The sequence below is a fragment of the Cucumis melo genome, chromosome 12, assembly GCF_025177605.1.
Source record: "Cucumis melo cultivar AY chromosome 12, USDA_Cmelo_AY_1.0, whole genome shotgun sequence".
Lineage (NCBI taxonomy): Eukaryota > Viridiplantae > Streptophyta > Magnoliopsida > Cucurbitales > Cucurbitaceae > Cucumis > Cucumis melo.
Window position 1 is genome coordinate 20,287,388 of NC_066868.1, and position 16,989 is coordinate 20,304,376.

Below are 16,989 nucleotides of genomic sequence, written 5' to 3' on the forward strand. Positions count from 1 at the left end.
AATACAAATATTTTAAATTAAAAAGGGACAAGATATCAAGAAATATAAAAGTTCTGTTAGGATTTTTCGACCAATTAAGGAACTAATAATCCATTTAATTATGAATATACACTAAATTATTATTTGATATGTTATTATATATAAATATGCTGTAATTTTATAGACAGAGAACAGTAAGACATGAGGACTGAAGCTGGGTGTCGAGGGGGCAGGAAGACTGTTTTATAACTATGCTAACTTCTGGATTGAAATTATTGCAATTTTTCTACATAAGTAATATAAATAGCATAAAATTAAAAGAGGGCTCTTAGACTTATGTTAAATCTTCTGGCGCAGATAAACAAAATCAAATAAAATCTAATGAAGCCCACTTTTCATATTGATTTATTACAGTGTGAACTCTGACACTTAAATAGTAACAAACTATCTATAATCATCAAGTTGAATATTAATGATCCACATCATTTTTTCTCTCCGAGAGTGTACGTAATACAAGATTAAGATGATATCAAGTGTTCAATATGTCAGCTTGATCACATTTATATTATATGAATCACATTGCATACAATTTCAATACTTGATTCAAACATTTGATTAAGAATTACTTCTAAACAGAGTGGAGATAAAATTATAAAGATGCACTAAATGATTCTTCACTAATACCACTAAGAGTAGGTATACTTTGCTGGTGTCTAAAAAAATCAGAAGGATCAACCTTTGTCTTAACATACACCAATTTATCAAAATTCTTCCCAAAATACTTCAACCCCCAGACCCTAGCACGCTTGTAACTCGTTCTGCCATACTTGTTATTTGTTCCAATATCAAGATCTCTGTAATTAACATAAGCCGCCCTCGGTGACTTGGACACAAAAGGGGTCATGTAATCATAAATTTCTCTTATCCAATTCAAATGTCTTTCCTCCGCCTCCACACTCCCATTTTTCCACTTCGCAATATACCCAACCAAATAACTATAATCAGATCGATGTGAAAAAGGAGTTTCCGAATCGTCAACTTCACTCATTTTCCCTCCATAAGGTACAAACATAATTTGTGATAATTCAACATCTTTAGATTTTAGCCTCTCCCACATACCCTTTAATGCAACCAATGGAATATGTTCCTTAACATAGTCGGATTTGATTTTGGAGATTTCACTATAGAGACGGGTTCTATTGAGCAAAACTTCCAAAGGATCTCCCTTTTGAAACCAACCCATCAATAGAACTGATTGAATCCAACTCATTTCTAAGCAATCTTCTTTTGTTAAACTCAATTGGGGAAATGTTGGTTTCAATATTGTCAAAACTTCTTCTGCCTTTCCAAGAAACATTAATGAAAATGAAGCTATTGGGTTTATTTTGCCTTCTTCATCTTCAGTTACCTTCCCACCTTTTATGTCATAAAAAATTGAGCTCAGAGTATGTATATGTCATCATATTGATTGGCTTTAAGTGATTAAAAAACGAGTAAGAGTGTAAAAATCAAACAATGTATTATATATAAATATATATTTGCAGATATAATTAAAATTGAAAATAAGAAGAATCTATCATGTAGCAATATATGATATGATAGGATGTGGTGTTAATGTTAAAGAAAGTAAAAGAAATGGATCAAGTAGTATTTGAAAGGAGAGTGTTTGATGAGACTTACCAGTCAAACTAATGCCAAGTAAAAGATTGGCATCCAATTTGGGAGCAACATATTGCCATTCATGGATTAGCTTCAATATTCTATCTTCCTCCAATGTTCTGTTAGCTTCACAAATAGTGACCCTGGCCGGAACCTCAACCAGCTTCACCTTCCACGCCACAACGATCCCGAAGCAACCTCCACCACCGCCTCTGATGGCCCAAAACAGATCCTCTCCCATTGACTCTTTATTATGAACTTTTCCGTTAGCATCCACCAAGTAAGCGTCTATCACATGATCAGCCGCAAGTCCATATTTTCTTATCAACCACCCATATCCACCGCCACTCAAATGCCCGCCAACGCCCACCGTCGGGCAAGAGCCGGCCGGGAATGCGAGTGTTTGGCTTTTCTCAGCAATTCTGTAATAGAGCTCACCTAGAGTTGCCCCAGATTCAACCCATGCATTTTGGTTTTCAACGTCAATTGAGATGGAATTGAGATTTATTAGGTCGACCATGACGAATGGAACGCCGGAGATGTAAGAAAGGCCCTCGAAGTCATGACCGCCGCTACGAGTTCGGATTTGAAAGCCATGGGATTTGGAGCAAATGACGGCTGCTTGAATGTGTGAAACATGTGAAGGAGTGATTATAGCGAGTGGCTTTGAGATATTTTTGTTTAAAAATCTTAGATTTTGTATAGAGAAATTGAGAATGGATGAATAGGAGGAGTTGGATGGAGTGTAAATCACATTGGCAATAGGGTTTGAATTTGGAGATCCATAATCAAAAAGACATTGAACAAAAGAGTCACATTCTTGAGTGCAAAATGAAGTTGTGGCTGTGGATAGAACAACAACAATAATGAAGGCTATTAAACCAAAAGGGGCAGCTAATATTGGAAAACACTTCATTGCTATTGTTTCTATGTGTACATTGAAAAGATGAAATATTTATAGAAAGAAGAGTGGATGATGGTTGTATAGTTTGACCTTCTTGAACAAAGGGATTGATCTGAAGAATCAATTTTTTATATATATTCAAAACTTATCATAATATACATGTGAATCACATGCATCATTTAATATTATTCAAATATAAATAATGCAAAATTGAAGAGATAGACTTATTGAGATTAAATGTCATAATTGTAACATTCAAATAGATCTATGCATGGTCTCCCATCAAGTCTCATTAATGAGTTGACTTGACCTCGTGATCCACAAATTTAAAAATATAAATTCGATTTAAATAGTTAAAGATTTTGATTTTTTCAGAAAAAATTTGAAAAATATATGAATGAGTGTGATTATTTTGATAGCTTTCTATCCACTATTTATATCTATAGTTGATAACTATATTAGACATTCATCTATCTTATCATGTGTCTGCTAGACTATTTTCATCTTACATTTTCGTATTTTTCATTGATAAATTATTTGTATGTCTATCGATTAACAAGTATTTCGTAAAAAACAAACCTTTACAAACAAACTTTTATAGCATGCACAGTGCTCATGTCATGAACATCCACGTCACACAGACGACCATCAATGTAATGACACACTTACAAACAATTATCAAATGTACCTAACAACATCACTTTAAGATATCATATGATCGTAAGTCCACAAACAGTGCTGTCCCATTCCCAAGCATAAACCAATAATCCTAAATCTCTTGTCAGAGAACCACTTACTATTAAAAGGCCAGTAATTAACTCAAAGAGTCAATGCATCGTTGGTCGAAAATTTTGTTTGAAAAATATATTAATATTTTATTCCAAATCGAGATTTTCACGTTGGTAAAAAAGTAGAGTGGAAGCTCTGGTAGATACCCGTACTTTACGTTGTGAGTTTAGGTCCCAAGGATTACCCATGTTTTAGAGAGGTGAAAGAATAGACAAATGTGAATTTGTTGATACATCTTCATATGCATGTTGCTACTATCCGTCTAATCGAACGAGTGAGGTGTGGGATAATAATATTTTTTTTTTCCATTAATAGGTGATGCGTTGAGATTTTGGAATGCTTTGAGATTATTGAACGCAGCGATCATTGAGATCACCTTTGAGGTGTTACGAAACCTACTACTATCTAAAGTTCATCTCATCGTCGTCTTATTTTTGTATCATCAGAATACTTATCTCAAAGGTGAGATTTCCTTGTCGTCTCGTTATCTCTTAAAAAAATTCTCTTTAAACTTTTTCCATTCATGAGTGTTTGGTATTCCGATCGGTCACTATACGAATTCGAAGATCTCCCAACGCAGAAAAAGGCGTCGACAAAATGAACGTCATAAAAAAGAGGCTCCCCCGACTCTGTAAAGTATGCGTCGGCCTAGATAATTATTTCCTCGACGTCTTAAATCATTTCCAACATCATGATTTAAGACGTCGGGGAAATTTTAATTAATATTTAATTCTTCCTATTCCTGACATCGACATTGGCCACGTTAGGGAATAGGAAACTATTAAATAATTATTTCTGATTCCTAGATGCCATGTAAGCAATGTCGGGGGAAGTGATAACTATATCCGACTACCTATTCTCGACGTCGACGTTGGCCACACCGGCGAGCATCTTTAATGTGTGTACAAATTTCCCCTATAGAAAGACCATTTCATTTCTGTAATTCACAGAAACGAAAAAAGAGAAGGTCGAGAGAGTTGAGAAAGGGACTGAGATGAAGAGAACTCCACGCTGCCACTCGCCGTCGTTCCTGTCCCGTCGGTTATCGCCGTCTCACCGTTACCGCTCTTCATTCCGATAAGTTGTTTAGTTAGTTATTGTTTTGTTTTAGTTAATTAGTTTTAGGATTTAGATTTCAAATTAGTTTTAGGAATTAGACTTTGAAATAATTTTAGGATTTAGATTTTGAATTAGTTTTAGGTTTTAGTATTAAACTTGAATTTGAAGTGTTTTTAGGATTTGAGATTGAATTTGAGATTAAAGTTGAGATTGAATTTGGACTTGAATATTTAAAATGTTGAAAAGGGGTTATATAGAATTTAGGAGGAAGGGGGGTTATATTGAATTTAAACTATTTGAAGTTTAGGAATTATAAAGTGTATATTGAAATTATTGTAAGTTTATGTTTTAAATTAATTGTTGAAATTTATGTTGGGGTTGAGATTGTTAAAGTTTTATGGTTGAATTGTTGAATTGTTGTGACTATCCTGCAGTTATGGTAGCCTCTAGTTTTTAACCTTTTACTATACTTTGTTTTTTGGAATTAAATGTTAGTTATATTGTAAAGATTGAAGCATGCATTTTTATTGATTCGTTCTGGCTATCTTGTAGTTATGGTAGCATTTAGTAGTTTATAATTTGTTAAAAGTGTTAGGTAGCTTATAAGGTTTGTTAGAAATGTTTGGGTAGCTTTGAAAGATTAAAGTAATATGTGGTTAGGTTTTTCTGGCTATCCTGCAGCTATGGTAACCTTTTTAGTTTAAACTTAGATGTAGTAAAAGTTGGGATATTGGGTACTTGTGAGGTGTAGCTTATTCATAGAGTAAGTTTGAGCATTTGAGAGGAGGAATATATAACTAAAACATATTTATGTTTTAGGTTTTTAACGATGGATAAGGATTGGATGAAACTTAGGAATAAGTTATCGGTTGAGTACAGAGAGAGAGTGTCCCAATTTTTAGAGCTTCCAAGGTATCATGTCGATGCATATGGATGAATAAGGTGTCCATGTGAGAGATGTATGGACTCAAATTAGGAATCATTAGAGGATGTGGAGTGACATCTTTTAACCATTGGAATATCCTCCTCTTATACAGACTGGGTGTATCATGGAGGACTCGTGAACTTGCATAGAGGTATACAAAGTTTGGGAAGGAACTAGCCGTAGTAACCATTTTGATGAAAAAATCAGCAGTAACCTTTTTCCTGAAGAAAATGAAATGTTGGGTATGTTTTATGATTTGCAAGCTCCAATTGAACACGTAGAAGAAACAAAGGAAGGTTTAGAGAATGACATGCCATTTAATAGTCGAGTAGATATAGAATAAGAGACAACAATCATATTACATTACTTATTGAATGAAGCACGTCATGAGCTATAACCCGTTTGTTCTGAATTTTCCTCCCTGAATTTTTTGGTAAAGATGATGCATGTAAAGGTTCTCAACGGTTGGAATAACAGGTCATTCGACATGTTGTTAGAGATATTAAAATGTGTGTTTCCAATGTGTAGTACTACGATCCCTAGTTCATTTTATGAAGCCAAACGAAAATTGCGTGACTTGGGCTTGGGATACGAGACTATTTATGCTTGTAAGTACAACTGTGTATTGTACTGGAAGGAGTTTGGCGATTTGCAACATTGTCCAACTTGTGGCGAGTCTCGAAACAAGGTTCACCATAACAGAGGGAAAAACATTCTGCAGAAGGTATTGCACGACTTTCCATTGATAACAAGATTACAATGCGTGTTTGTATCGCAAGAAAGCTCATCTGACATGAGATGACATAAGAATAAATGAGTTAAAATAGAAGATGTGTTGAGACATCCGGCTTATTCACAGGGATGAAAGCATTTTGGTTGTGAATTTCTTGATTTTGCTTCAGATTTACGGAACATTCATTTAGGGTTAGCTTCAGATGGGTTTAATTCGTTTGGTCATATGAGTATCTCGTACAGTATGTGGCATGTGGTGTTAATTTCTTACAATTTGCCACCTTAGAAATGCATGAAAGAGTCAAACTTCTTCATGTCATTACTTATATCCAGTCTAAGATCTCCTTGTAGGAAAATTGATGTTTGCCTTCAACCACTGATTGAGAAACTGAAAGAGTTATGGACTTTTAGTGTGCGTACGTATGATTCTCTTATGGGTCAATTCTTTCAGTTGTATGCAACCTTGTTGTGGACAATTAATGACTTTTCAACATATGGTGACCTATCCAAGTGAAGTACAAAGGGGTATCAAACATGTCTCATATGCATGGGAGATAGATCATAGTTTGGGATACAAGGGAAAATATTTTTCATAAGACATCGATGCTATCTTCTAGAGAACCACGTTTGGCGTAGAAGTATGCTACATGATGGAAAGGTAAAGCATAAGACTCCTCTAGTGGTAATGAATAGACATAAAATATTATAACAACTAGATTAGTTGGAGTTTTCAGTTATGAGTAAACATTCGTCGTTAAAAGATAAGAAAAGAAAGAGAGCTCTTAATTGGAAGAAGAGAAGTATTTTTTTTAACTTCCTTACTGGTCGAGACTACCGTTACATCACAAACTTGATATAATATATATTGAGAAGAATGTTTGTGACAACTTGGTTGGTACGTTGTTGAATATTGAAGGAAAAACTAAGGATACCATGAATGCTCGGTTGGACCTACAAGATTTGAAAATAAGAAAGGATTTACACTTGATAGAAGTTGTTAACATATTGGTGAAGCCACATGCGAGTTACATGTTGACTAGGAGTGAGCGAGTTGCATTTTGCAAGTACCTGAAATCAGTTAAGTTTCTTGATGGACTCGTTTCTAATATTTCACAATGTGTGAATGAAAGAACAAAGAAAATGTCCGGTCTCAAAATGCATGATTGTGATGTTTTGCTACATCAACTTCTACCTATTGGTGTTTAAGCATGCTTACTAAAAAATGGGTACACCGCTGTTACTAAACTATATAGTTTTTTCTATGACTTGGATGCAAGAATGATAAGAGTAAGTGATTTGGATAGATTGCAAGCATATATTATAATCATACTTTGCAAATTGGAAAGAATATTTCCACCTGCCTTCTTCAGCGCAATGGTACACCTTGCCATTCACCTACCATATGAAATCAAGGTTGCTGGTCCGATTTCTTACAGTTGGATTTATCCCATTGGAAGAAGTCTAGCACATTAAAATAGTTTGTTCGTAACAAAGAAAGTCCTGAGGGGTCTATTGCAGAAGGATATCTGATGAAGGATATCTAATAAAACTTAATAAAAATAATAAAAAATAATAAAAAAACTTATCCCAATGCATATCCTACATCATAATAATGTGATTCCCCGACGTCTTTTCCTTTATGTCAAGGAAAACTTTTTCCAACGTCGTGTCGGGATAGCCTTATCTCCGATGCATGACGTCAGCCATACGTTGGCATGGACTACATCGAGGATGAGTCTATGCTAATGCGTCGGAGAAAGCTTCCCCGACGTAGTACTTCCGATGTTCTTCTCGATGGAATTTCTGACAATCGAAGATTCCTTTTTTATTTTGACCAACATACTACGACGTCAAAAATTCCTCTATTCCTGGCAATGGGTTTCAGTGCAACTTTGATCGAGTATATGGCTGTTTTATTATAGAGGCGACATGACAATATTAAGACTATTTGTACTTTGAGTAGATCTGTGAAACGTCTTAAAGAGAGCATGTGTTCCATGACATTGAAGTTTTGGTTTTTCGGTTAGTCGTTCTATCTAGACGACCACCTATCTAGGCGACCCCGTGACGAAATGGAATTTCCAGAGCGGAATCGTATGAGCACCGTGCACATCGAATTCAATTTGTAGAACAAAAAAAACTCCGAGAAAACAAAAAATAAGCATACTTCTATGGAGGAAAAGGGGGAAAAACTAACCTTTGTGGAACCTCCAAGAACTTCTTGATTTCTCCAAACACCACGAAGTCTTCCTCGTTATTCTCAAGGTTAGAACCAACAGAGAGTTATGGGCTTCTGTAATTTGGTGAGGGAGAAGTTTTGAAGGAGAATCTTTTTCCTTTTTGGAACAGAGAGATCGTCTAAAATTTAGAGAGCGGAGAGAGCAGATAGATACCACACTGAATCTTCTGAATATCTCAACCATTAAGAGAGATGGAGGGAAGTTATTAGATAACTTCTTTCATTTGTGCACGTGGGAGTTATTTTACTAACTAAAAATATATTAATTAAATTAAAATAAAATAAATATAAATTTAATCTATATTATATCTCATATAATATAAATTTTATATTATATCATATATAATATAAGCAATGGTTTAGACTCTCATATGGTCTATAGTGCTACTATGAATCGAATCATATTAATTTACCCTATAGTTTATTTATGAATCTTATTCATATTATTATTATTATTTAAATCTTATTCATATTATTATTATTCTTTGAATCATATTCAAATATTAACTTCTCTCATGAAAACTTTATATTATAATGTATCAAATACATTATATTAATTGTATCATATACAACTTATTTCCTTTAATCAATTTGAACAATTCAAATTAAACTAAAATAAATTTGATTCTCATTTATCCTTATTGAGCTAATAAGGGGATCTTATGGACCTACAAATTGAAGCTCTAATGACATGAGAGTAATTAATTAAACTTTTTAATTTAACTAATCTTCGTTCATTAACTATCAGTCATTCCACTAAAGATTAATAGCTGCACTTTTCTTACTGTAGATATATTTTTTTGTCCATTAGACATAACCAATCCACAGTACAATGACCCTTCACAAATTGCTCGTAAGTACAGCTAGGACAAAAATTACTGTTTTGCCCCTGTAGTTACATCTAACTCCTTAAGTACCACTGATTCCTCTAATGAACAATAATTGTAGTCCTACTATAACTGAACTCCTCTCGGGCCAAGAGAGTGTGTGGCACCACATTATTCAAGTCCTCGAATCAGCCCTTAAGAGAGTAATTTCTCTACTTACTCTATCTATAGAGGAGGAGTGAATTCCTCCTTGTGTAGCTGTGTTCCCAGCTCTCCAATCAGACGAATCCCTAAAATGGTAGATATATTGATTCGGCGACATAGGCCACTCTCACCCATGCAAATCAAAGGACTGCCTTCATAAGCAGGAGTTCACAACTCACTTAGGATTCAGGTCAAGTCACTTATGGTCATCCTGGTGAAATGTAGTCTCAACTAGTAACAGTGTTAATAAGAGATACTATTCATTTCATGGTTCGGTCTTATACAAAATCTTTGTATAGAATACCCCCACTCTAATGTCTCGACATGAATGATTAGGATCAAATCATTTGTAGCACTGTAGAACAATTGTAACAACTACAAAGTAGGTCATATTTGTAGTGTCTCCACATATATGTTTAAGTTCCGGAAAATAACCTTGAATGTTAGTTTATTGGTTTTTTGGGTTAATCCAACTAAATGTCAAATAAAATAAAACACTTTATTTTATTAGATAAATAAAATGTTTGTATAATATAAACAATTACAAACTACAAGACCACGAGATTTAAGGCATCAACCCTAACACCCCTACCTTGTAGTATGCAGCGCTATAAGGAAGTAGTCTTACTATCTGTGAAAAGCACATAGTATCGTGGTGTTATGGAGTTGATCCGCGTACATTGGTTTGTCAACACCTCAACATTGTCCCTAGCTCCGTGGTGCCGTTGCGAATTATATATATTTTTTCTTCTGCCACCTACGTGACCTATCTTGGATTCCAACTACTTTGGACGATTTTCTCTCTCTTTTTCATGGTCTCTTGATTTGTTTATGTTACTTTTCTTTTCCCATTGCTAGGCATGTTGAGAATGGGCTATGGTACCAATTTCTAGTACAGGATACTAGGACTTTCATTCTAATTCATCGCATTTATGAGGATTTGAACTAAATGATTATATTCTCAAATGTCAATTATGTTTTGCATAGTAACCCCTCTTCATCACCTATCTCGAAATGATAGATAATTTTGAGTTGATAATCGGTCTCATTCACTTATTATCAATTATTCATGGCCTTGCATGTAAGCTCTTTTTCCCTTCTTCCTTTATTTACAATAATGTTGCCTAAGTTGTGAAAAATTACTTTTGAAATACAAATTTTACAACCTATCAAGAATATGGAAACCATATGACATTTTATTGTCAAGAAAATTTGAACCATGACAAATTTTGTATCTCAACAAGTTTTCTATCACGACATATTTTTCTTTTCACATGATGATCAGATGTGTAACACTTCAATGTCAGTTGGACTTTGATATCGGTTTAAAATCGACATTAAAGAGATCAACAATGTTGGTTTAAAATTGACATTAAAGAGGTACGATGTTAGTTCTAAATCTACATTTATGATCGTGTTATTAAAGCCCTTTAATGTCAATTGGGCTTTGATGTCAGTTTAGAACCGACATTGTACATGTCTTATGTGTCCGTTTTCAAATTTATTTTTATTAATTGTTGCATTGTTGTCCATTTTTTATGATGCGAAATAGTTTAAAAACCGACATTAATTGTCTCAGATTATGTCAACAAATTTTGTAGAAACTATAATATTTCTCTTTTACTTGTATATATACAGACTGAAATCTTAATGTTGTGTATGTGTATATATACAACTTGACTCCAAAAGCAAAGAAAGCGAGAAGTTTAACTATTGCATTGATCATCCTTTACAAAAAAAATATAAATAAATAAATAAATACATTGAGTGAGTTGCTTGTCTACTTTGGAAGGTTTAAATTAGTCTAAAATCCACCATATATAAATAATCTTAAGCAATCTTCTGAATTTGTCCACACCTACAACCAACAACAGGTAGGAGTGGATAAATTAAAAATAAAGATACTCAAATGAAGAAAAGAAAGAAAGAAAGAAAGATACACTCAAAGCAAGTTTTGATGCAATCAAAGTGTTGTGGAATTGGGTACATTACAATGATTTCTATTACCATTCTCGAAGTAATGGAACATATGCAGAAATTACCTATGGCTGTCAAGACCTACAAACGAAGCAACAGTGATAAAAATAAGACAGTTATAAGGGGCCGTTTGGATTGAGGAAATAGGGATGTGAAGAACACTACTAGGAATAAATACGATCGTTTAGTTTTCTATTCAATCGTTCAACCTCTTACACGATCGTTTACCCTCTTACGCGATCGTTTAGCTTTCTATACGACCGTTTACCCTCTTACGATTGTTTTCCCTCTTACTTCTTACACAATCGTTTATTCTTTTACTTCTTACACAATTATATACCCTCTTACTTCTTACATGATCGTTTACCCTCTTACTTCTTACACGATTGGCTAACTTCTTACACTAAAGTTTCTTTCATATGTTACTTCTTACACGACAGTTACAATATGAGGAGCATTGGGTAATGGGTGGTATGTGAGAAATCAGGTAATTAAAATCCCCAGATATCATAGTTTTTTACCAACCCGGTCAATTTTTAGTGGATCCCCATCAAGAAGACGAGCATCGGTTGGAATAATGTTTCCAAGTTTAACACTGATTAAGTCCTCAGGAACTAAAATGGAAGCATCTTGCTTGCTCCACCTTCCATCTCTAAGAACTTTCCACATAAAATAAAAAGTCAAATACAAAAACTTAAGTACATATCACCTAAAAGTTGTGGTTCCACTAAGCTTTAAACATCTCAAAGATATATGAAATTAAGCCAATAAGGTACAGTTTCTAGCAAAAACGCAACGCACCCAATAATTCATCTCTAATACCTTGGCTTTGGGAGCAAGATGAGCTATGAGAGTAGATGCAACAGTTCCTACATTGTTTTCCTCAATAAAACTGATTGTAGAGTTAATGATAAGCAAGGTGATGATACCAACAAATTAACCGAGTTAGCCATACAACAAGAAAAATTCAAACCTAATTAACTGAGTTAACCACAATGCTACTAGTAAGTGAAAACATTACCTTCTTATCCTCAAGCTTATTGTTGCAAAAAAATCTTCAGCCTTTTCTCAGCAGCCAAACTGGTAAGACCCTCTTTGCTACATCTCAGATTTTAAAAAACCTTGACCATCAATGTGTATATTTTCCTGCAGCTAACCAAAATGAGAATAAGGCAACCAAAACAAACAGTCAAACACCAAAAGAGCTTTAAAATGCTCAGATCTGTCTATGTATATGTCACTATTTATCTGTGCATGCACATTGAAATCCTAACTCATCAGAAAAATCCCAAGATCTACGACCATAAAACAACCAAGAATCCTAGTCAAAACAGGAACGAAGAAGATAAGAAATCAGATGTATTATTGAGTCGATTTGAATTAGAATAAAAAATTGAAATCTATCACCAGAAACCACGATCAACGTGTAAATCTACACAAGATCTATTGATCCTACGAACTTCGAGACATCGGTAGAGAAGAAGACGAACTTAGATCTAAGAAAAAAAATGCGACAAAGCACCAAAGAAATGCCAAAGTAACTGACAACTGCAAAAGATGTCGACAAAGCATAAGATGGAGGACGATCTTTGGCGATGGTGGGGATGAAGGGTCTGGGGACGATCTGGGCGAGACGATCTAGGACGGCGCGACAATGGTGGCGTGACTTAGTTTGACAGATCTTCGACAGTGATAGGCATAAAGGACGACATGATGGCGCATATATGCTTCGACGGTGAAGAGTGAGTGATTGAGAAGAAAGTGTTTGGGGAGTTTAGGGTCAGTTGAGATGAGAGGGAAGAAGAATGAGTAAAGTGAGGAGAGTGAGGAGAATGAGGAGAGAATTAATTTTAAAAAATATAAAATAAAAAAATTAAGATAGCTTTAATGTCGGTTTTAAACCGACGATAATCCTTCCTCTTTGATGTCGGTTTAAAACCGACATTAAACATTCGTTTTCATTTTTTCTAACCCACATCATAGGTCATATTTCTTCTAGTAAATGCCACCATGGTGTATTAAAACAAATCTTATGAGTTTGAGTATTTCTCATGTATTTGCATTGTTTAATTACACAAAATAACAAAATCAATTAAAATACGTTAAAAAAGGTATTATCATTTGCAATGTGAAGCATCATTTAAATATTGAAGTAAACAAAAAATTTGTTTGGATTAGACCTGTGATATTATATATTTCATTTAATTTTTTAAAACATAACTGCATCGTAACAATGTCCAACAAATAATCCATTAAAATTAATTAAAATATTTATAATATACAACAAAATTTTAAATAATATCAACTTTCTTTACCGTTAATATAATTGAAAATTTTGATATATTTTATAAATATTTTTAACAATTTTGTGATTTACGAAAATTCTTTTATATGCTAATTTTTAGTTAATTTTCTATGAAATAGTTTTTTAAAAGTAAATTTCATATAAATGTAACATTCACGCATTCCAAAAGTCAAACGTCAAACTCAAATGAAAACTTGAAAATCACAAATATTTTTCTTCCATGAACAATGGATCTTATTTAACAATCACACACAAAGAAAGTCAGCTCTGACACACAACCTCTTATTTTGCAATACAAACAAAAAGTTGGGGATTGGACAAACACACATGGAAATTAACATCATCAACCCTATGAGAGTGTGAGAGGTGGTATGCTTTGCTGATGCCTAAAGAAATTTGAAGGATCAACCATGGTCTTAACTTGCACAAGCCTTTTGAAATTGTTCCCAAAATATTTCATTCCCCAAATACTTGCTTCCTCGTAGCTCGTCTTTCCACACTTATTATTTGTTCCAATATCAAGATCTCTGTAATTGACATAAGCAGCCCGGGGTGAATTTGAAACAAAAGGAGTCATAAAACTATACAACTCTCGTATCCAATTTAAATGTCTCTCATTTGCACCAGTTCCTTGTTCTGCCCACCCAACGGTGTAAGAGATTTTGTAAAGAAATTCAGCTCTATGTGAAAATGGAGTCTTTGATGAAGAAATATTGTTCATTTTCCCACCATAAGGAAACAAAAAAAGTTGTGATGTTTCTACTTCATGAGATTGTAATCTGTCCCATATTCCCTTGAACGCGTGTTCAGAAATTGGTTGTTTCACATAGTCTGATTTGATTTTGTAGCTTATATTGTTGCTGAGAGTAGGTTTGGTCAGCAAAATTTCCAAGGGTTGTCCATTTGTAAAACCAGCTGCAATGAGAGTTGATTGTATCCAACTTGTTTCTTTGCAATTAGCCTTTGTTAATCCTAAGTTAGGGAATGTTGTGTTCATGATTTTAATAAGTTTGTCTGTCTTTCCAAGATATAAAGAGAAGAATGAAGCTGTTGGATTTCTCTTGACTCCTTTAGTTGGATTCCCACCTATGATCATTCAAGTACTTGGAATTAGAATTTGAATAGCTAATTTGATAAAGTTAAAAGACCGATCAGAGATTAGATTGGGTTTCTTTGGCTTAATCAAGTGGAAAAAAACCTAAATTTTTAAATAATTTAGGGTAATTGTTGTGAGATAATTATCCAGTGTATAAGAACTTTTTTTTTAACAGTAAATGTAAAAATATAATCTTTCGTTGATAGACTTTTATCACTGACAAATTCTTATTAGTGATATGATCTATATATTATTGATAGCTTTTACTAAGTGATATGGTCTATGGATTTTAACCATAAGTTTCTATACGTTGTTAATCACTTTGTACTTACGCATTTAAAAAGGTCCGACAAAGTTTTAAAAACAGAGAAACACTGTCCTCAAAAACCTTCCATTTAAAAAATACGATCTAGTAATCAAATTAAAGTTTTTTTTTTCTTCTTTTTTTTTTTTGTTTTTCTTTTCTTTTCTTTTTTTACGTGTCCATTAAATTTTAAAACTAGAAAACTAAAAATAAATTTTAACCGATTTAATTTTTTTGTTTTTAAAATTAAGCTTATACAAACACTACCTCTTGTTTCATAATTTCAGTGTGGGTTTACAAAGCCAAACAATGTTTTGAAAGTTATAAAGAAAGAAAAAAACAGTATATATTTTGTTTTGAGAATTTTTACTAAGATTCAAATATTTAGTTAAAAAAAAAGAAATGAACCGTAAGAATACTTAGTTAAGTACTCTAAGTTGTATCAATCATTAGGGTCCGCACGTGTTTTTTCTATTTAAAAAAGAATGTTTAATTTATCAGGGTGTGTAATTAGAGTGAGTTACACTAAAACATAAATGCAATCAAAGATATATTGAAAAGTACTTCTGGTAAAGAAATAATCGAGATAAACACCTAAATTTTCTTAATTATATTTTAAATATATCCTTAAGTTGGAATATGCTACATTTTTCATTTTAATATGATTAAAAAGGTTTATCATAATAGTGGCTTTGTTGGACCACTCTCCATTATGATGAATAAGAAATAAGTTATATATTATGATGGGTGGTATAAGTGTATTAACTTAACGTACTAATTGTATTAAAATATAAGTAAATCTTGATGTTATGAATGCAATTACCAGTCAAATTGATGCCGATGAGTAGATTTTCCTCCATTTTGTTAGCTACATACTGCCATTGATATACAATCTTCTTCGTATTCTTGTCCAAGCTTTTGTCCAGCCTACAAGTTGTCACAATGGGTGGAACTCTAACCAATTTCACCTTCCACCCTACAACGATCCCAAAGCTCCCTCCTCCGCCCCCTCGAATCGCCCAAAACAAACCCTCTCCCATTGCCTCACTATCGAAAACCATCCCATTAGCATCAACCAAATAAGCATCAATTACATTATCGGCAGCAAGACCATATTTTCGCATCAACCACCCGTATCCACCGCCGCTGAACTGCCCTCCAACACCCACGGTCGGGCAGACACCTGCTGGGAATGCTAGGGTTCGACTTTTTTCAGCGATTCTGTAGTAAAGTTCGCCTATAGTTGCACCAGACTGAACCCATACAGTGTTGTTCGTGGTGTCAACTTCGATAGACTTGAGATTTATTAGGTCGACGACAATAAACGGGAGGTCGGAGATGTAAGAAAGGCCTTCAGTGTCATGGCCACCGCTACGGATTCGGATTTGCAAGCCATGGCTTTTGGAACAAATCACGGTGGACTGAATGTGGGAAACATGAGAAGGTTTGATGATGGCAAGGGGTTTTAGGGTTTTGTATTGCGTTGAGAATCTAGGATTTTGAGCATATGATCTCAAAGTGGAAGTATATGAAGAATTGATTGGAGTGTATATTGGAATGTCTGTAGAATGGATGGAGAGACATCGAAGAAAATCTTTATTTTTGTAAGATGAAGCTGTTGACCACTGTGTTGAAGATAAAGATACAACGGTGAAGCTGGTAAAAAGCAATGGGTTTAAAGGGAAAGACTTCATTGCACACTTCCCAAAGGTTTTTGGGTTCCTTTTAGTTTATGCATTGGAAATTAACTTCATATATTTATTGGGATTTTTGGGTTGTTCTTTATAGCATTGATTTTTTACTATTTATGATTTTTTGTTTTTACCTTTTTTTTTCTGCCACAAAACATGTTGATCTACTAACAAACTGTGTGATCTCTAAATAGCAAGAGTGATAGGTTTCAAATTCAACTTTAATAAAAAATAACACTACTTTCATCTTTCACTTAAAAGTTTTGGGTCACCTTATAGCATCGAGAAAATGTTGTTAT

General features: G+C 33.9%; 2 protein-coding genes across 2 annotated transcripts; both read right to left on the minus strand.

Moving 5' to 3' along the window:
• Window positions 1-503: 503 nt before the first annotated feature.
• Window positions 504-2,575, minus strand: LOC103488685 (tetrahydroberberine oxidase-like). Its single transcript, XM_008447535.3, has 2 exons — window positions 1,660-2,575; window positions 504-1,395 (listed from the first exon to the last, which is right to left on the minus strand). The coding sequence occupies exons 1-2, from the start codon at window positions 2,552-2,554 to the stop codon at window positions 629-631; spliced, it is 1,662 nt and encodes a 553-aa protein (XP_008445757.1). The 5' UTR covers window positions 2,555-2,575; the 3' UTR covers window positions 504-628.
• An 11,234-nt stretch (window positions 2,576-13,809) lies between these two features.
• LOC103488681 (tetrahydroberberine oxidase-like) lies at window positions 13,810-16,693 on the minus strand. The gene is made up of 2 exons (XM_008447527.3): window positions 15,823-16,693; window positions 13,810-14,685 (listed from the first exon to the last, which is right to left on the minus strand). The coding sequence occupies exons 1-2, from the start codon at window positions 16,691-16,693 to the stop codon at window positions 13,949-13,951; spliced, it is 1,608 nt and encodes a 535-aa protein (XP_008445749.1). The 3' UTR covers window positions 13,810-13,948.
• Window positions 16,694-16,989: the final 296 nt, after the last annotated feature.